Genomic DNA, 18,589 nt, shown 5'->3' on the forward strand with positions numbered 1-18,589 from the left:
ATGTCACCTCACTACCAAGCGCCTTATCTGCACTACAAATTTAGTGCAGTTCAAGCGCAGCAGTAACAATTCCTGTAAATCGGACGTCGGATTGTTTCGTTGATGCGAGCCCAGCAAGTACCGATAGTGCGCAAACTCATGGAGACTCAGGTCATTCGATGTAGGGATATGTTTTTGTTGGTTGGTTGGCTTAGCTAAGTCAAGTTGAAGTAGTCATCTCTGATGGGTAAGTTGAAGTCAACCGCGAGCCTCGACTCCTACCTAGCCATTTACACCTGCTGGCCGGGCTCGACGTCCACGTGACGAGGGGCAGGTTCGCTGTCGGCGGAGCCGAAAAAGCCGAGCGCCAAGGTAGCCAGGAAGAAGACGCAGTCGATGAAGGCCAACACGTAGGCGCGCGTGAGGCTGCCGCAGCGGTAGACGTTGGAGCCGCCCAGCGATCCCGTGTCCGCCTCGTACTTGGCATTGATCGTGTCGCAATCTGACACCTGGTGCGACGCAGCGAGGAGGATGGCGAACAGCAGCAGCAGTACGGCGAGCAGCAGGTCCAGGAAGCGCTCAATGCCGGCGCTCGGGCGGTGCGACTTCTTGAGGATGTCAACCACCACCAGGTGGAAGAGTGTGTACAGGATGCAGCTCCAGGACACGAGCACCATGAACATGGCCACGGGACTTGTGAAGCGACCCGTGAAGTAGTGCTTGTAGCCGGCCACGGTGCTGATAAAGATGAGGAGCGACAGCACAAACTGGATGAAGCGGCCGCCACGTCGAGCGATGGCGAGTCCCGGGTGACGCGAGTCGGCGGCGGAGTAAGCCTCGGCGCGCGAAGCACCCGGAGTAGTGGCCTCCGTGTATCCAGCAGCAACGGCAGCCTCAGCTTGGTGGTGCTGGCGTTGTCGCTCACGAAGCTCCAGATGAGCGTCACGAGGAACAGTGCAAAGGTGATGAACGTGAAGATGACACCCATGGTCAGGTTACCGCACCGGAAGAGCTGCAGTCCGGCGTAGGCCTCGTACTCGTCGTTCTTCTCCGAGCAGTCCTTGACGCCCGAGGAGGCCCAGAGGAGGATGGCACCGAGAAGCAGAAGCACGACGAGCACGCCATCGACCAAGCGCTGGAAGTTGACCGACGGGGCCACGGCCGTCCACTTGAGGATCTTCACGGGCAGCACGTAGTACAGACCCGTCAGGAACGCCGAGTAGTTCATGAGGATGCTGAATTCCGGAGACAAGCCGCTGAGTTGTCCGTCGTCGTTCTTCACGTAGCCGCCCCACGTGAAGATGAGGGCGAGCAGAGCGAAGAGCGTCTGTAGCGAGCGCGCGGCCAGACGAGCGGTGGAGATCGCCATGGTCCTGTTGTCTTCGATCGATCGATTGGAGGATCTGTTGCTGTGTGTGTGTGTGCGTGCGTGTGTGCAGTGCAAAGCAAATTGCAGAATAACTGCTACGCCGGCGCCGATCTCGATGTCCTCGAGCGCGCTGCTGGCAGAGGAGAGTCAAACGCGGCGGCTGACGCGAATCTTGGGCTGATGGGGTGCGTGTTGTACTTGTTCGCGTCCCATGATCAAAGCCCGCGCAAGTCTTCTGCCCGACATATCGTCCGAGCTGTAACCTCTGCAGCTGTGCCTATCCAAATGTGTATATCGCTGGCGCATCGTAGACGAGCCCAGGATACATCGCTGGGCAGATGGAAGTCGTACGCGGATACACCGCGACGAGTATCGCAGAGCTCCGGGGCGATACAGTGCGGCAGTATTGGACCGCTCCATGGCGCTCCGGCGGTGCCAGCTGCAGAGACGTCTTCGCTCATTCAGCCCGACGGAACGACAGTGAATCCTCGTGCAGAGGCTCGTGCAGCCGCGGGGATCCGTGTGATCCGCGACAACCGGGTTCACGCGGATACACGACGGCGAGCATGTATCCTTGAGGCGATTTGTCCCAATGGGGCCAGAACTCCAGGCGCCTTTGCGCCTGGAGCATCGCTCGTCGCCCTTGGCGAAAGCTTCCAGCCAAACACACGGAGCAATGGACTCAGGCTGCCACCACCGAGCTTGCGACGTCGGTGCGTAGGCGATATATTAGCCGTTAAGTCGGTGCGTAGGCGATATATTAGCCGTTAAGTCGGTGCCGGACGAGCGGCACCAGCACCGGGTGCCAAGGTTGTTGGAACGACCATCGAATGAACCTGCTCGGCGTCTCCATGTCACAGAGAAAGAGACTGGGGCAATAAGTCGGCATTTCGCCACTTGGTCGTCGTCGCGCGGGCTTCAACATGGCGCCGACAAGCTCTTATCTGAGAGATCGCCTCCTAGAAAGCAATTGCTGGCGGCAACTTGGTGTTCTCCACTCTGCGCTCGATGCTATCGACGTCCTCGACGAGGAGCTCGATAAGCGGCCAGTTTAAGTGCCTCCTTCCATCGCGTGAGTCTGCCTGTTGGAACGCAGCTGCATGCCGCTAAGGTTTCCCAATGGGAATCCCATGCCCGTTGTGATGCTGCTGCCGCCGCCGCCGCTCTGTCGCCGGCAGTGTCAGTCCTATCCACACTGCATCGCTGCCCAACGTCATCTGCGCGCGCCAGGTAGAGGACTCGTACCTCGGCGCACACCCTACAACCAAGGAAGCCAGCAAGCGAGAAGCTTTGAGGCAAACAAATGAACCAAGCTCCACAACGCTCTTGGCCGAAAGACCAGCGCCCTCTCCTCTCGCCGCTGCAGCAACAAGAAGACGCCGTGCCAGCTTCAACTTCCACTTCAACTCGGAGTTACCCGGGCAGATAGGTACACTTGGTGTGCGTCTACATCCCTCCATGTAGCGCACACCACGTTTCTCTCTTACAAAAAACCAGCTCGAGAACAAAGTCCCGAGCAGCTACATACCGACACAGAGACAGCTCGAGGCTCAGGCAGGCGGGCGATGGAGGGCGACTACTCGCACTGCGACCTGTCGGAGCCGGACTTCGAGGGCGAGCTGACCAAGCGCAGCGTGTGGCTCAAGGAGTGGCGCAAGCGCTACTTCGTGCTCAAGGGCAACAAGCTCTACTTCTGCCGCGCGCAGGGCGAGCCGGCGCACGGGCTCATCGACCTGGCCGACTGCCTGACGGTCAAGTCGGCGGAGGAGAAGACCAACAAGCGCTTCTGCTTCGAGGTGGCCACGCCCGACTCCACCTTCTACATGTACGCGGAGAACGAGAAGCAGAAGGACGAGTGGATCGGCGCCATCGGCCGCGCCATCGTCAAGTTCTCCAGCTCCTTCACGGGCGACCAGGACGACGACGCCAACTAGGGTCTAGGGGCTCACAGGGTCCGGTAGGGTCTAATAGGAGCACCGGTGGGTGTTTTTTGCATGTAAAAGGAGCCATTCTACACTTTGCTTGTGTCGTTCCAGAGCTGGCCGGTGACAACTCGGCGACCGAGGATACATGTATCCATCCATCTGCAAGTTTAGAGGCATTTCGCTTCAAGTGCCGCTGCGTCAGATGGATTGCCTGCTTGCTGCAGAAAAACTGGTGAGGGTCCAAAGACAGAGCCTCGGCCGTGAGATGGGGTCTTGATGAAGAAAAAGAATGAAGTTGATTAACTGGGAGGTAGACTTGCCGTAGTGCTTGAAGGTGAAGGTGAAGATGCAGGTGAAGAGGAAACTTTATTTACAACTTAAGAGCAGGCAAAAAAGAAATACTACGGTGGGGAAAGGTGGTGGAGGGGGGCCTAGGCGCCACGAGCTGCTTCATGCGCAGTGCTTCCCGACTGATTAGTTGAGACGACGATGGCGGTCTCGTGGCTGGCCTACTTTTCGGAGAGCACCTTGAAGAGGCTGGGCACGACCTCCATGCGCCAGGGGCCGCCCTCCAGCACTTCGCCGTCGATATTCATGCAGTCCTCGGGCTGGTCGGGCTCAACCTCCACGGCCTTGACCTTCAGGTACGAGATCAGCTCGCTCTGCAGCTCCTTGCCCATCACGTACAGCCCGAACAGCTTGGCCGTTTCCAGCAGAGTGCCCTTGCGGGTGATGATAAGGTCCAGGTTACCGTCCGATGGGTGCGAGTAGGCGCCGTCGGGCGTGATGTTGACGACGCCCACCACGACGTAGCTGCTGCAGTCCTCCTTCCACACGAACTCCGGATACCGCTTGCGGCTCGCCGGGCTCTGAATACTGCCGGCGATGCCGCCCCACGACTTGCGGTGCGTGCTGAAGCGGTCGTTGTCGTACACGCTGCCTTCCTCCACGTCGAACTGATCCAATGCTCCGGCGTTCGGGTAGTCGTCGTACCGGATGAGCGGCGGCTGCGGCTCCGTCAGTACGTACCGGACCTTGCCCGTGTGCTTCTTGGGCAGCACCACGGTGCGCTTTACCTTGAGGAAGGCGTACCGGAGCGTCCCCATCCAGCGGTAGCGCTCCGACTCGGCTGCAATGTCGCCTGCAACGCCCCAGCCCAGGCCGCAGTAGCTATAGTGCACCACCTCTGGGTTGGCGGAAGACACGGCCGTCACCACATCGAGCGGGCGCATCTTGCGCTTCAAGATGCAGTACAGAGCTGAATTCACCGTCGGGATGCCCGCCCCCGTTCCGAAGGCGTTCTGCGTGCCGGCCGAAATGAGCGAGATCGGCGTCGAGGCCACGATCTCCCGCCACTCGTGCTCGGGGCGAGTGAGCAGTCCGTTCATGAACTCGCAGAGCGTGCCGTCGCCGCCGATGAACACGAGCGCCTCGAAGCCGTCCTCGGCCGAGTAGCTCTTGCCCATCTCGGCTCCGTGGCCGGCGTGGGTCGTCTCCTCCACGACGTACTCGAAGTTGCCGAGCTCCAGGAAGGGCTTGACCTTGTCCTCCCAGATCCGCCGCGCCTGTCGTTTGCCCGAGTGCGGGTTCACGACCACCTTGAGGAGCCGCTTCTCGGCAATGGGCGGCGCGCGCCTGCCAGCGCACGAGCTCCTGGATGGCGGCGACCCAGCTGTCCACCACGTCGGTCTCGAGGCAGTGGAAGTCCACGTGTTTGGGCGTGCGCAGCAGCGCCTTGGCGCCCGTGCCGCGGCCCTTCTTGAAGTAGTGCACGCGGAAGCTGCTGGCCTTCTTCTTGGGCAGCAGCTCGGCGCCCACGACGTCGTCCGTGAGCAGCGCGCCGAGCGTCTTGGTGCCTCGGGACCACGTGATGCTCTCCGGGTCGAGCCGCAGCTCGCACTTGCGCGCGTGGTGGCCCACGCGCACGGCGGCGCTGAGCTCGGCGTCCAGCGGCGCCTCGCGCCGGGAGAAGGCCGTGACGCGCCGGATGCTCTCGCGCAGGCCGCTGCCCGGCAGCTCGCGCGGGTTCTCGAACGTGTAGTCGCCGATGGACGTGGAGCGCATGCTGAGCGCCGTCTTGGCCAGCTCGCGCGCGGACTCGCGCGACAGCTGCTGCACGTACGTCTGGCTGCGCTTGGGGTGGCCCAGGCTGCTGCTCTTGCCGGCGCTGCGGGCGTGCGGCGAGAGCGCCGGCAGCTGCAGCGGCCGCTGCTGGAAGCCGCGCGCGCGGTCGTCCTGCGCCAGCGCCGGCAGGAAGGCGCCGCCGCCGACCTCGAGCTGCTCCTCGGGCGTCTTGGGCGTCGTCAGCTCCACGTCGCTGGCGCGCGCCGAGCTGGGCTTGCCGTGCGAGCTGGGCGGCGTGCCGAGTCCGTCCAGGAAGGACGAGCCGCCGCGCGGCGTCATGGACAGCGCGCCCTCGGGCACGGACTGCGGGCCGCGGCCGAAGGCGGGGCTCATACTGGTATTACCGATAATACTGCGTCGCAGCCAGCGTTTCCGATTGTGATGGCCTTGCCTCTTTGCCTGGTGCGCTCGCTCTCTATCCGTTCGACACAGGGTTTTCCGTTACAGGAAAGGACCAGCTGGGCTCGACTAAATCCAGGCCGGCCCGCACGCTAAAACCACGCGCGGTTTCTCGACGGGCGTGCGTCTGAACGCGAGGATACAACGCGTCGTCTGGGCGGAGGACGGATACCTGCGCTCTGCTGCGGAAGGGGGAAGGCGAGGCGGTCGAGACGGCGGCGAGCGGAGGACGGCGGCGAGCGGAGAGCGCAGCGGGCTGCTGGTGGAAACTTGGGTGGGGAGGACGCGGTGCTGTAGATGCGGTGCTTGAACGATTGCACACACTTGGCGTTTGTATGAACGCTTCCAGCTCGACGTGGGACTTGGCGGGAGGTTTATACTAAAACGGCCTCTAAGACGCTAAAACGGTGCCTATTTCCGCTAGCCAGGTTTATTTCCGATGATTACACCAAAGGCTACTCCTGTGCAAGATTACCCCTCGACAAAACGGGCGTACTTTTGCGCGCTGACAGGCCCTGCAGGAAGGAAGGCGTTGCGCGTTGCAGCTGGCGCTGGCTTCGGCGTTCCGTCCTCCACCACGTGAGTTAAAGTACGTGGAGAACTGCAGTCGCGTGCAAGACCTGGCACCAAGTGCAGATATCGCCGCGACGAATCCGACATCGCATCTCCGGACGGACACCGAGGCTCGCTTGCCCGCTTCGACGCAATTGCCACGGCCACGTCCAAAGTTTCCAATGTTCTGGATGGGAAGCGAACAGGGGCATGTATTTGCTCACGCCAGCGCCGCCCGCTAGCCAGGGTGGCGCACAATCAATTGGCGCGGCTTGTATACCCCGCTTTTGGGGGGCAATCGGCTTTTGGAGCCAGCCGTGCAGATGGGGCCACCGTCGCCGAGTCCGAGCGCGGTTCAAGGCAACAGCGGGCCCGCCACCGCCGTGGATCCACACTAGCAACAGCGAAGGCAGGGCGAGGGCGAGCGAAATGTACGGCGACTGCCTCGCCTCCGTGATTGCAATGCCTGCAGGAGCGGGCAGGGCCCGTAATCGGTGAGACTGCACGCAATCGATCGATGATGGCACGCGCGGGGTCGCCAACATGGCTGCGCTTTTGTAATCAACATCCACCGACTGCAGGTCGTCGCAGCGGTACGTCCGACGCCGTCATCCGCATGCTGCCAGCGGGTAACCCGAGAAATTTCACTGGAATCGCCGAGCTGAGTGTGCCAAGATTGGCGAGGAAGCTTTGCAGTCGACTTCAGGGCCGGCAAACATGTCTGTGAGTTTTACTCAAGCGAATGCTAAAGTGCTGTTTGTCCCCGTATTATCCAGCCGCCTCGGTATGTGTTGTTCGAGTCTACTAATTACTTCATGTCATCGCTAATACCTTATTGGGAGTTCGTACATTTAGTCCGCATCCCACAGTACAGTTAATCAACTCGTGGGGAGATCGAGCCCAAGTACTGTAGGGCAGTTTTGTTTCGCTTCACCTGTCTGGTTAAAAGAATCACGATACTGTAGTCGGCAGCCCGCAACAGCCTCGAAGGGATATCAGCTGTGTTTGAATGTCTTGAAGGGGCCCATCATAACTTCTAAATGTACTTGTATCCGATCATTGTACATGTAGAATGCTTTACATCGGGCAATCAAAAGGTCGACCGCTACCTGAGAGGGATCACCACGATATCCTCGAAGGTAAATGCCTAGATTTGGTGCCTCCATGATTGCTCGGTGGAGGATTTCGTTCTACCGGCCACGAAATATTTTGCTTGTAGCAACTTGATTCTCTCGCTCACATCTATTGTGCGTCAGCTTGACTTGGATAGGGTGAAAGCCACTTCACTGCGTCTTTGAAAAACTTGTCGTCCAGAACTGCCTCCATGTATTCCTCGAAGTGAAATAAAACTAAATGAAAACGATTGTTTTCCGTTCTCTCGACGGTGAATTCAGGACTGCTGGCAGATCCCGTTCCACCACCCCCTCCTAAATGAAGCAAGTAGATTTCTTGTCCCCGTCAAACCAAAAACAGTTGAGGCGGCCACGATGCCAGGCGCAATGAATTCAAACAGCGTTCACCAGTACCATCGAGAATGAAGGTGCCAATTCAATCAGCCGGGTTTCGTTTTTAATGACAAGCTGAACGCATGAGGTTACCTTCCAGTTGAGTTGCGGGACACCAAGGGCTCTCGTCTATGGCTACTTCAATCGCTGGGGTACTGCTACGACAAGGTTGACCTGCCCACCAAGATTATTCAAGCTCGATCGTGGGTTCAAAGGCCGTTTGTCGTTAACTCTTATTAACTACTACTGAACTATTTCATTAAATGCTGCTCTGCTCGCATAGACTCTGAGATTAGAGTGAGCAACCCCTGCGAGGTAGCTACCGCTGTATGTGTTCTTTACCGCCTGTTGGAACATGCTACATGTAACATTTTCAAAATCCGTTCTAACAAAGTGAGTATCGGTCAGCGCGTTGCCATCTTCGTTAACCAGCTCGAGTCATTTCAACTTCTTCCAGAATGGAGTATTTATACAAATCGGAAAGATGACAGCTTGGTGCACAGAGTTAGCAGCTTCCCCCTGAGATCTCAGCGACGTCCTAACTTTTTGCATGGCACGGCATCAACCAGGCTCCTGCATACTCAGTCAATCATTTATTACCGTACCTCCCTCCTGCATCCACCCCCCAACCTTTCGTTCTAGCTCTGCGTCGCGTACGAGTAGCACACGTAGAAGAACACGAGCGTGAAGACCATGCCGCCTATCACAATCCAAAGTCCACTGTGTCTCGCCGCTCGATCACCCGCAGCAGCGAGCTCGACAGCCCTAATCTATTGGCGATGTCCAGCAGCTTCGTGCGCACATTCTACACCAGCAGCAACAATAGCAAGTAAAACATCAGCCACCTCACGCCTCCCACCCCCTTGTCAACACAGTCCGCACCTTCATCCGGTTGCGCTGCTCGCCCAGGTCGCCCAGGATCGAGTGCGACAGGCTCGTGAGGTCCGAGACCATCTGCGACGAGCGCTGCAGGCTCTCCGACTCCTGCGCCGCGTACATGGCCCCGTTGCCGCTGTCGAAGCCGGCGTTGCGCCTGCTCATGAGGCTCTCGCGCTCGCGCGCCTCCACGGCGCGGCGGTTGACGCTGTAGATGTGCTGCTCCAGCGTGCCGCCGAGCGCGCGCGTCTCGCTGCGCAGCTGCTGCAGCTTCTTGGCCCACGTGTCGCGCTCCGCGGGCTTGGCGCTCGTCTGCGCGAGCGAGTCGAGCTGCCACAGCAGCTGCTCCAGCGTGCTCAGGTTGGCGCGCGCCTCGGCCTGCAGCTCCGCGTCCGTGCGGCCGCCCGTGCGCCCCGAGTCCAGGTAGCTCATCTGCATCTTGAGCTCGAACTGCAGCTTGCGCGCCTGCGGGTACAGCGAGTCCAGCGTCTGCTGACCCGCGTGGGCCGCGGCGGGCGGCTGCATCCGAGGTTGCATCGCGTCGAGAACGTTTCGCACTGTGCGAAGGAGGGCACGTAGCACTGTGTGTGTCGATGAAAGCGATATCGGGTTGGAGAGGGAAGAATGTAGCCATGTGGCACCGAGCACTTCAACTTGGTGTAGCTTGACGAGCTAGGAATGCGTGACCTGGGCCGCATTCTAGAGTTCTCTTCTACGTAGCAAACCGAAACCGGAGGCAGCTCGTGCAGCATCTTCACGATCGCGGATGTGACGTCAAAGCGAACCATTGAGTATTCCCGTTACGGTCCCAGTACGTGGCCACTCCTCCCGGTGCCGCTACTGTCGTCGCAGCATACCAAGGCAACGATGCCACCCAAGATTTTTGCTGTCCCCAAGCGCTCTGGGCCGTTCAGTGATGCTGCGATCTCCACCCCAGCGTGCTGCTGCTGCTACTGAGGCTTTGCAGGAGTGCTATGCGGCCCCGTTGGCCCCTGCTGGGACCATATTTTTTTTCGTGCAACGCTGCACACGATTGAGTGCAGATACCCCCGTCCCCCCACATAGCAGACGCCAGCAAGCCGGTACTGCGAGCCTCGCATTGCGAGGTTCCGCCCAGAATTCGATCGTGTTCATGCGCTCAGCGCACGCACAAAGGGCTGCGCTCGGGCTGCGCGAGCTGCTAGAGGCTGCCCTGCCAGCGGAATCGCACGCTATCTCAGCACCCGCCGCCAGGAACTCGGCCCTGCGGCGCAGCGCCCAGCAAACAAACTTAGCAGGTGCAACCCGTCCGTATTGCAGCGCGGTCGTGAGATTCTTGAACGACGACCATCACTTTTGACAGGGGATCGACAGAGAAACGGCGCACCCGACCAGCCGCCCAAAACTGCCATGTTTGATTAGTAGCACCGTTTTTGTGTTGAAGTGCGGACTTTACATTGGGCTGGCATGGAGAGGATCTGCTAAACTGTATAACCTCTCTAAATAGATTGTGCAGCAGCATCAAAAAGATCCTTTGGTGATTCGCTCAAGCCGAGCACACTTCTCGACAGTGGCATACGCAGGTGAGGGCAGTGAAGGCAGCACTACGAGAGCCATTATCGATGGCGGGCCTTGAAGCCGCCGCAGCCATTGGGCGCAGAAATACGAGGCGGTCGAATTCGCCCGTGATCCTCTCCAGTGTCCAGACGGGGCGCGTGGCTTGTGTGCGTGTCCTCCTTGGTGTGGCTCGATGCGTAGGGAGGGCTGCCCTACGAATGGAGGTGGTTAGTCTCTATAATTAATTCTTAACAAAATAGAGGTTATTTGCCCCCCCCCCCCCGGTTAGTCTCGCCATCGGGAGGTGGAGCAACGGTAGCGACAGCAGTAGGAAGGGGGAGACGGCTTGTTTGGCGCTGCCCACACAATGAAGAGACGAGAGGCAGGCCGTAGAGCAGCTTTGGCACCGCCACCCGACCAATGCTTCTACCTTGCCAGACTACCGTACCTTTCCAGCTGAACGGGACAGTGCTACCGATACACCGGTCTGGGCAACCATCGCACAATATGGACACGTTTTGTCAGTTCGCGCAATTGGAGATCACTCCAAGCGTTCAGGCCCGATTACCGGCGTACCCGACATTGGTCGGTTGTCTCCGTTTCTCCCTGTCGCCCAGCTCTCCGCGCTCGAAGCCCTGGTTGGCGCTCGCACTGCAGCTGGCGCTAACCACATATCTCATCGTTAGATGTCGCCCCGCCGCGTCCCACCCGGCCCCCTTCTCTGCGCACCAGAAAACAAAACGGCGGGGAGGCAACCGAACATTGGCAATAATTCGCTCGAAAATGCTTTTCATTAATGAGGAACTCGCTTGCCAACACTCTTCATCGGCAGGGGCGAAGTCCACCGCAAGAGCAGCGAATGCTCGTTCACCCCGCCTACTTAACGGAGCGCTGTATTTCTGCCAACAGCATCCTTTCTTCCTCGACCACTTACGGCGATCTCGGAGCAGCGTCGCCGCGCTCAAGGCAGTCCGACTTCTCCACTGGGTGTACCAGTACACTCCCAACTCTAGCCAATTTGCGCCAAAGAATCAGGGTGGGGTCTGCGGGCGCGTCGCACGAAGCCCGCTTTTTCGGCTCTGCTGCCGCCGGCTGCCCTTCAGTCCGGTCTACCCTGAAGCGCCAGGAATTACCACCAGCGGCGGTGCCGCTACCGGATCGTGAATTTCTTCTTCGCCAGGCGAGCCACACTGTGTCAACCGCGACGGGCTCCATTCGTGCTAGCTGGTCCATTCACGAGGGCGATCACATGCTCGGGCAGCGCTATCGCTGCCGAGAATAGAGGCTGCTGCCGCTGCCGAGAATAGAGGCTGCTGCTGCTGTTGCTGCTGCCGCCGCCGCTGCTGGCCGTTCGGGGGGGGGGCGCCGCGCTGTCACGAGCGCACAGCTTCAAGGAGCCGCTGTACGCTCACCTTTTGGTCGTCGGATGTGGTCGCGCATCCACCCGCCCACGTTTGTCTAGGTGTAGGGTTACGATCGGATTGGGCGGGTTTTCCCCGCCGGCGGGCGGCCTGGAATTCGAGGCGCTTCGGTCGAGACACCGCGGGCGCGTTCACTGCACCACTATCGATTTTGCCGCCTGGCCCTCACGCACAGGGTAAGTGCAGCCATGCCGCGCTATAGTTAGGGCGGAACAGGCAACAACAGCCCCGCCGTGTCTCGCCCACGACGGCGCCAATACACCCAGCAGCAGTAGCAGCAGCTAACCAGGCGCGTCCGTCGTGTCCGCAGCACTAGCCATAGCAAAGGCAGGAGCAAAGGATCCACTAACCAAGCAGCAACATTGGGGCGTCGAGCCATGAGCAGCTTCGCGCGCGACGCGCCCGCGACGTCTGCGGCCACCAACACTGCAGCTTCGTCGGCGGCGACGGCGACGTCCACGACGTCAACGACTACTGCAGCAGCAACAGGTGGCGGTAACAAGAGCAACAACAGCACTAACAGCAGCAACAACAACAACAGCGGCAGCAGCCCGAGCGGGAGCAGCCCGGGCAGTACCGACGACGGAAACAGCAACCCAAGAGGCGGACGCAAGGGCCCCAGCAACGCTGCGGGTCAGCAGAGCTCCAGCAGCGATGGCAGCAGCCCCCTGCGCCGAATCCCGACGGTGATGCGGGGCCCCGCCGGGTCTGCGGGTGCTGCGGCCAGCAGCGGCACCACCGCCAGTACTACGCAGGCTGCGCCCAGCGCGGTGGCCACGAGATCGCAGACGCAATCGCAGCAAGCGCAGCAGGGCCCCGCCGGGGCGGCGGGAAACCGCGATCTTACCGGTATGAACCGGCGGCATCTGTACACAGCCCAGGCTATGGCCAGCGGCTTCGTCGCGAGCCCTGGCAGCAGCGGCGGCGCGGCGTCTCCGCCGGCCATGCCGATGCAGATGCAGCAGTACTTTGGATCGGAAGGTGGCGGTCGTCTCACGACGGGGTCGTCGTCGTACAACCACAACCGTCCTCACTCCCCGGTATCCTCGCCGGCCATGGCGGGTGAGTCCTGGGCCGCTGCCGGTGCCAATATGGCCGGCCGCGGCGTCAAACGCCACCTGCAGCAACCTTATGATGCGGCCATGTACGACGCGTACGGGGTGCGCACGGGACCGAGCGTCGGCGGCCAGGGCGCCTCAGGAATGGGCATGCGAATGGCGCAGTCCGGGATGCAGCAAGGTGTGCCCGCCAGTGGTGCCGCCATGGGCGCGCCAGGGCGTATCCGCTCGGCACAGTTGCAACAGCAGATGTTCGGCCTGCCGCCCAACGAGGACCCAATGCAGTATGAGCCGTCTGGCGAGGCGCGCCACCCGCGTGACAGTACGCGTTACGAGACCTGGACGTCCAAGCAGCTCCGCAAGAAGTGCTCGCACCTCAAGCTGCGTGGCCTCAAGAACGTCAAGAAGCACGTGATGGTGGAGGCGCTGTACCGGTATTACCGCAATCAGCGGCTCAAAGACATGGCAGACGCCGCCAGCGCGGAGAACAGCAACAGTGGCAACAACGTGGCCTCGCAGCCTCAGATTGCGTCGTCGCAGCAACAGCAACAACAGCAGCAGCAACAACGGCGGATGGATGCCCGACGGCCGTCCAGCATTGCTGGCAGCTCGGGATCGCGTTCTGACCTCCAGTACCGTTCGCGATACGATCAGCGCAACGCTGGTCCGCCATCGCAGTCGCAGTACGGCTCGCACGCGTCAAGACCCCGTAGCTACGTCAACTACGGCAGCCAAAGCCCCTCTCCTCCATCGAGCGGTGGGGACAGCGGAAGTTCCCACCCGCAGCGCCCGGGCGCATCTGCGGCGAACAACAGCGGCTACTACCTTGATGAGGAGTCGAAGGGGGAATCGCAGTACAAGGAAGTCCCGGTAACGTCGGAAGATGTGATCCGTCTAGTGGACGTCGTACTGTCACCCGAGTTTGTCGACCGTCTCGCAGCGGAGTTGTCTCGCTGGCAGTTTTGGGTGGACGTCCGCGAAATGTACATCGCGCTGCTAAATCGTCAGCACCCGCCAGGATCAGCAGGCGCGGGTGGTGAAGGTGGCCCCGTGGGCACGGGAGGCAGCGCTACAAACTCGAGGAATTTCAAGTGGAGCAGCATGCAGCTCTGGGAGATCTGGAAGGAGCTCTCTTTCGCGTACACGAAGACCTGTTTCGAATTCACTGCTGCTGGTATGAACAAGAGTGAGCACACCTATATATCGCTTCTGCCTGCTGGGGGTCGAAGCTCTGCTTGCTGGTCCGCGTTAAGTGGCTTCAGGGCCGATAACCGGGTAGCTTCAGAGTTGAAACCCCGCGATGAGATGCGACAGACTTACCCATGAATCGAGTGGAGCGATATCTTCTGTCTAAGCAGCTCATACTAACTTTTGTGTGTGTGTTCCTTGTATCTTTCTACTACAGGAGTCGACGACCGGGAGTACATCAACTTCTGTGATGGTAGGCCAGACGTGTACTACCTGCATCAACGACTGCATTCCCGTCCCGATCTGCTGCACCTGATCAAGTCGAATGAGTACATCGACGAAAAGTGCACGAGCGAGGCGTCGGAGTCCATCGCTCACGAGCAGCAGAGAGCTCAGCAGCAACAGCAGCAGCCGGGTCCGTTGATGGGCACGGGGTCTCCTCTGCTGCGCGGCCACAAGCGCTACAAACGGTCCACGCCCCTGACAGGAACGGGGCCTTCATCAGCCGCATACAGCAACGCACGTGCGATCGCAGCCTACCGCGACGGCGCTGCGGTTGTTGATGGGACAGGAGCAGCCAGCGGAGGGAACAGTGGGGACAACGGTTCAGGTCAAGGCAGTGGCGACTCACGTGGGCACTCACCTGAAGAAAACAGCACGGAGAATTCGGAGACGACGGGCGAAGAAGGCAGCAACAGCAACACGGCAAATTCCAACGCCAGCAACAGCTCGCAAGACGTGTCGATGCGCGCCGCGCTCGCCGAGCAGAAGTACTTCGGACTACTGTTGCAGAACTTCGAGGTGATCTTCGAGTCGCTGCACAACAAGAAGGTGCTGCTGGCGACGCTGCGCAAGGACAACAAAGCGCCCGACCACCTCATCGCCGACTTGCACGACGACATTCACGTGCTGTCGGCGCTCAAGAAGGAGTTCCGCAACAAGTTGCGGCGCACGATGCAGTGAGACGATGTAGTGAGACGGTCGATGGCAAACTGCCATCTATCTATCCACCCACCAGTAGCGAACTCGGCTCCATGCCTGTGGAGAAGCGTAGTGTATAATGCGCGCCGTACATGAGGCAGGCAGGAGTGTTGATACCTATTTATCAGTATGAACATTTGAATTGGCCAATCAAATGGCTCCCCGCGAAGCAGAAATAGCTACACTTTTTCCTGACATCCATGTTGCACTTTGGTCCAAAGTTGACTATTTAGTATGGGGGCTGGAGCGAGCGCCATGATCTGGCCGTACGCCGACATCCAGTTCGGATTCTTGGACCGAGAGCTTGGTTTCGATCACTTGCATGCGCTGGCGGCGCAGGGCAGACACCGCGCGGTCCGGAAGCTGCTGCGCAAGGGCATGGACCCCAACGCACGACGCCTAGAGGGGGCTTTCGGAGCGGATGACGACGAGCGAGGCGACTCGCCTATGATCTGTGCAGCCAGGTTGGGCTATTGCTGCGCATACACGGCAGCAAACTGGGGCTCTATCGCAGTGTGCTAACAGGTGATTTGAGTCTAGAGGGGTGCTGGGCAACAAAGATCAACCACGCCACTTGAAGACGCTCGAGCTGCTGCTGCACTTCGGTGGCAAAGTCAACCAGCCCAACCTGGTAAGTAGCGAGGATTGTTGGTGTTTCGCTCTTTGTTGGCCCCTAACGATCACTTCGTCGCAGCTGAACCAGACGGCCCTGTACATCGCGTGCGAGCGCAACGTGATGCATGTCGCGACGTGGCTCCTGCAGCACGGCGCCGACGTGAATATCAACTGCAAGGTCTGAACTCCAACGCGAGTTTGCATTTTGTGCGGTCTTGAGGATTCACTGACCTCTTGCTGTGCATTGCAATAGACGGGTGTCTCGCCGCTCATGTGCGCCTATCAGAACGAGAACGCGAAGCTAGCCACGATGTTACTGGAGAAAGGAGCCGTCGTCATTCGCCCGCCGGCCACATTCAGCCACGTCAAGGTAGACTGGAGACGTTTTCCTGTATGTACTCGGTAATGTTACTACCCTAGTTGCTGCTCGAACATGACAGTTCCCCGAGCTCGCAGACGAACTTGAAGTCGCTGATGCTCCAGTCGACGACAAAAATGCAGCAACGCTGCACTCCACGCTGCAGCAATACATCGACCGAGAGGCGGCGCATCGGGCTCGCTTGATTGAAGCCGCCAATGAAGCTCAACGCCTCGAAGACCAACGAGTCTACCGTGAGCAACTGGCTCGAGACGGTGCCAAGCGCAAGGCTCGCCGTCGCCGACAACGTCTGGAAGCTCAACAGCGACGGAATCTACCCCCGTTGAAAGCTCTTGGTGCTGCCACAAACACTTCAGACATTGACCGCGACGAAGAGCAGCATTCTCCATCGCAAACCAACAACCTCAGCAACCAGGGTGAAGCTCTGCTGCTCTGGGAGAAGAAAGTGGTGGTCCCGCGGCCTCGAACCGTGCTGTCGTCGGATAGACCTCAATGGGTGGCGAGGCAGATTCACTGCACGCAGCAGTCGCAGACCCACCGAACCGAATCGGAGCACGACTTCATGCGCCAGTGCACGAAGCTCTACGACTCGCTGGAGCAGGAACGCAGTCGCCGACTCAGCATTCGGAACATCGTCACCGCGCCAGCAAACCCCGGCCGTGGACCTGATCGTCACGGCTTGGTGCCATGCGATGTGCGGCCAGAAACCGCCTCGTTCTAATGGAGGCGATCTTAGTTAATGAAACGACGCCGCCTGCTCATTGCGCTTCCTCGCCCAATACACTCGTCGAGCGGAGAGATAACCACCGAGACGCAGCATGCCTGGACGCGTGGGCCAGCACCACCAGGAGGAGGTATGAAGTGTCTGCATGTGAGGATGTTAGGGCGAGTCTCACGTAGCGCTGTCGGTGGTCGTCCTTCCAGTTGAGCAAGTTCCTCAAGTTCTTCCGCTCGCGCCTCAAGACGCACCTCGAGAACGTCGAGGCCGACTTCGAGGACACGCGCTCGGATCGGTTGTCGTCCGAAGAGGTTTACAGCCAGAAGGACATCCAGGAGGCCATCAAGTCGCTATGCTTCGCTGTCAAGGTGCCGATCCACATAACCAAGTCTCACGTAGCGCTATTCTCATCAATTGCATTGCTATCGGTAGGCCAACATTCGCAGCGAGCTGCAAGACACCATCAATATGATGGCGTTGCTGTTGCGCCAAATCTTCGTGGAGGCCGAAGACAGCGTACGTCCTGCTGTACAATGATGAAGTTACGTTTGATGATGCATTTGCTCAAGTGTGCAGGTTCCGTTTTGTTAGGATCTCGCGCTGGACCTGGACATTGCCATGGTCGAAGACAAGGAGCTGCTGGAGCGGGTGGAGCAGCTCAGTGTGTCCGAATGGACAAGCGGGGAAAGCGGCGGCGTGCAGATTGGAGCACTGCCGAAAAATAACACCAAGGTGAACGCTGACGCCGAGGCGAAGGACAAGTTGGAGAAGCGGCTTCAGCAGGAGCAAGAGCAGCACGAGGAAGAGATCCGCGCGGCCAAACTCACATCAAAGCAGGAGGTGGAGGCGCTCGAGGCGGCACACGCCAAGGAATTGCGCAAGTTGCAGCGCAAGCTCGAGCAGGCGAGTGAGCGCGTGGAGGAGCTGGAGAAGCAGGTTGAGGACGGCCGGCAGCACATCGCACAGACGTCGCAGTTCCAGTCCATGAAGCGCATGGTCACGAGCAAGAACGCGCAGCTGCAGGACCTGCGCCGCCGCCTACAGCGCTACGAGCCCGGCTACGCCGAGGACGACGGCGAAACCAAGAACGCCGACGAGGACGAGGACGACTAGCTGCAGGAATAGTGCGAGCCTGCATGTCTTCTCTCCCTAAAGAGATAATGCTCAGCACAGCCTTCACTTGGTCGTCCTTCATCACATCATCTGCAACTTCGCCGATACCCCCGCGGAGGAATAACCCTGTGACCTGTGTGTATTGCATCTCCGGAGTAGCTCCTGTGCACAATGACAAACACGGCGGAGGACCCATAGTCGAACGAGGTGGAGAGGGTGGTCGGGGCGTCCTTCTCAAGAGAATTCGTTCTGGTTATCCACTGCTACCAAAGGAGGAAGAGGGGGCCTGTTGCAGTCCACCAACTCCAGGGAGCCAGCACGAAATCGCGCACCAAGGCCCCAAGCCGAGCCGAGTCCGGCCGGGGCCTAGAGACACCTCGTCCATCTGCCTCCCGCGATCGCTCGTAAAACTGCCACGTCCAGCCAGCCAGTCCAGCCACGCGAGCTGCTTACAGGCCGAGCTTGGTGCGGCGCCAGTGGCGGCGCTTGGCGTTGTACTTGATGGTGTTGTCGGTGCGCAGACGGATCCACTGCGGGATCGGGCGGTTCTGCTTGGCCTTCTTGGCGAGGATGCGCTTGGTACGGAAGGTCTTGTGCGACGGCTGCACATTGTGGCACAAAATATGACAAGTTAGAGGTCTGCCGGCGTTGGATCCAAACCCTTGCGGGTTTCTCTGAATTGCGGCGGCTCCAGGCGCCGAAAAGCAGCGCGCTCGATGCGTCGCTCGCTGGCGCACACGGTCACCAGATCGACGACGTCGAACGCGCCCTGCTTTTCGCCCTGCACGCGCAGCCCAGCGCAGCTCCACGCACCATTTTGGAAGGAATTTATGCGGACTGACGCGCTGTTG

The 18,589-nt window shown here is 59.7% G+C and overlaps 7 protein-coding genes across 8 annotated transcripts; 4 read left to right on the forward strand and 3 right to left on the reverse strand.

Annotated features, from left to right (window-relative positions):
- Window positions 1–269: 269 nt before the first annotated feature.
- On the reverse strand, window positions 270–1,348 carry IUM83_18445 (ethanolamine kinase A; the record flags this gene model as incomplete). The annotated part of the gene is made up of 2 exons (XM_067943446.1): window positions 270–746; window positions 833–1,348. 2 exons carry the CDS (start codon window positions 1,346–1,348, stop codon window positions 270–272), a joined length of 993 nt encoding a protein of 330 aa, XP_067795622.1.
- A 1,565-nt stretch (window positions 1,349–2,913) lies between these two features.
- IUM83_18446 (pleckstrin homology domain-containing) lies at window positions 2,914–3,282 on the forward strand (the record flags this gene model as incomplete). Its single annotated transcript, XM_067943447.1, has 1 exon — window positions 2,914–3,282. One exon carries the CDS (start codon window positions 2,914–2,916, stop codon window positions 3,280–3,282), a length of 369 nt encoding a protein of 122 aa, XP_067795621.1.
- A 500-nt stretch (window positions 3,283–3,782) lies between these two features.
- IUM83_18447 (Formin-y 2 domain-containing protein) lies at window positions 3,783–5,730 on the reverse strand (the record flags this gene model as incomplete). Its single annotated transcript, XM_067943448.1, has 2 exons — window positions 3,783–4,883; window positions 4,942–5,730. 2 exons carry the CDS (start codon window positions 5,728–5,730, stop codon window positions 3,783–3,785), a joined length of 1,890 nt encoding a protein of 629 aa, XP_067795620.1.
- Window positions 5,731–8,556: 2,826 nt separating this feature from the next.
- IUM83_18448 (Golgi SNAP receptor complex member) lies at window positions 8,557–9,254 on the reverse strand (the record flags this gene model as incomplete). The annotated part of the gene is made up of 2 exons (XM_067943449.1): window positions 8,557–8,658; window positions 8,727–9,254. The coding sequence occupies 2 exons, from the start codon at window positions 9,252–9,254 to the stop codon at window positions 8,557–8,559; spliced, it is 630 nt and encodes a 209-aa protein (XP_067795623.1).
- A 3,121-nt stretch (window positions 9,255–12,375) lies between these two features.
- Window positions 12,376–14,895, forward strand: IUM83_18449 (uncharacterized protein; the record flags this gene model as incomplete). 2 transcript variants are annotated; one of them, XM_067943450.1, is made up of 2 exons in its annotated part: window positions 12,376–13,930; window positions 14,150–14,895. In XM_067943450.1, the coding sequence occupies 2 exons, from the start codon at window positions 12,376–12,378 to the stop codon at window positions 14,893–14,895; spliced, it is 2,301 nt and encodes a 766-aa protein (XP_067795624.1). The 2 variants fall into 2 exon arrangements, with proteins under 2 accessions (XP_067795624.1, XP_067795625.1); XM_067943451.1 differs by having other exon boundaries at window positions 12,376–13,918.
- A 273-nt stretch (window positions 14,896–15,168) lies between these two features.
- Window positions 15,169–16,628, forward strand: IUM83_18450 (Sterol 3-beta-glucosyltransferase; the record flags this gene model as incomplete). Its single annotated transcript, XM_067943452.1, has 5 exons — window positions 15,169–15,377; window positions 15,454–15,544; window positions 15,608–15,706; window positions 15,782–15,898; window positions 15,969–16,628. 5 exons carry the CDS (start codon window positions 15,169–15,171, stop codon window positions 16,626–16,628), a joined length of 1,176 nt encoding a protein of 391 aa, XP_067795644.1.
- Window positions 16,629–16,725: 97 nt separating this feature from the next.
- Window positions 16,726–17,738, forward strand: IUM83_18451 (Leucine zipper transcription factor-like protein 1; the record flags this gene model as incomplete). The annotated part of the gene is made up of 4 exons (XM_067943453.1): window positions 16,726–16,761; window positions 16,832–16,993; window positions 17,058–17,141; window positions 17,217–17,738. The coding sequence occupies 4 exons, from the start codon at window positions 16,726–16,728 to the stop codon at window positions 17,736–17,738; spliced, it is 804 nt and encodes a 267-aa protein (XP_067795606.1).
- Window positions 17,739–18,589: the final 851 nt, after the last annotated feature.

This window comes from Phytophthora cinnamomi (assembly GCF_018691715.1).
Source record: "Phytophthora cinnamomi strain GKB4 chromosome Unknown Contig20, whole genome shotgun sequence".
NCBI lineage: Eukaryota > Oomycota > Peronosporomycetes > Peronosporales > Peronosporaceae > Phytophthora > Phytophthora cinnamomi.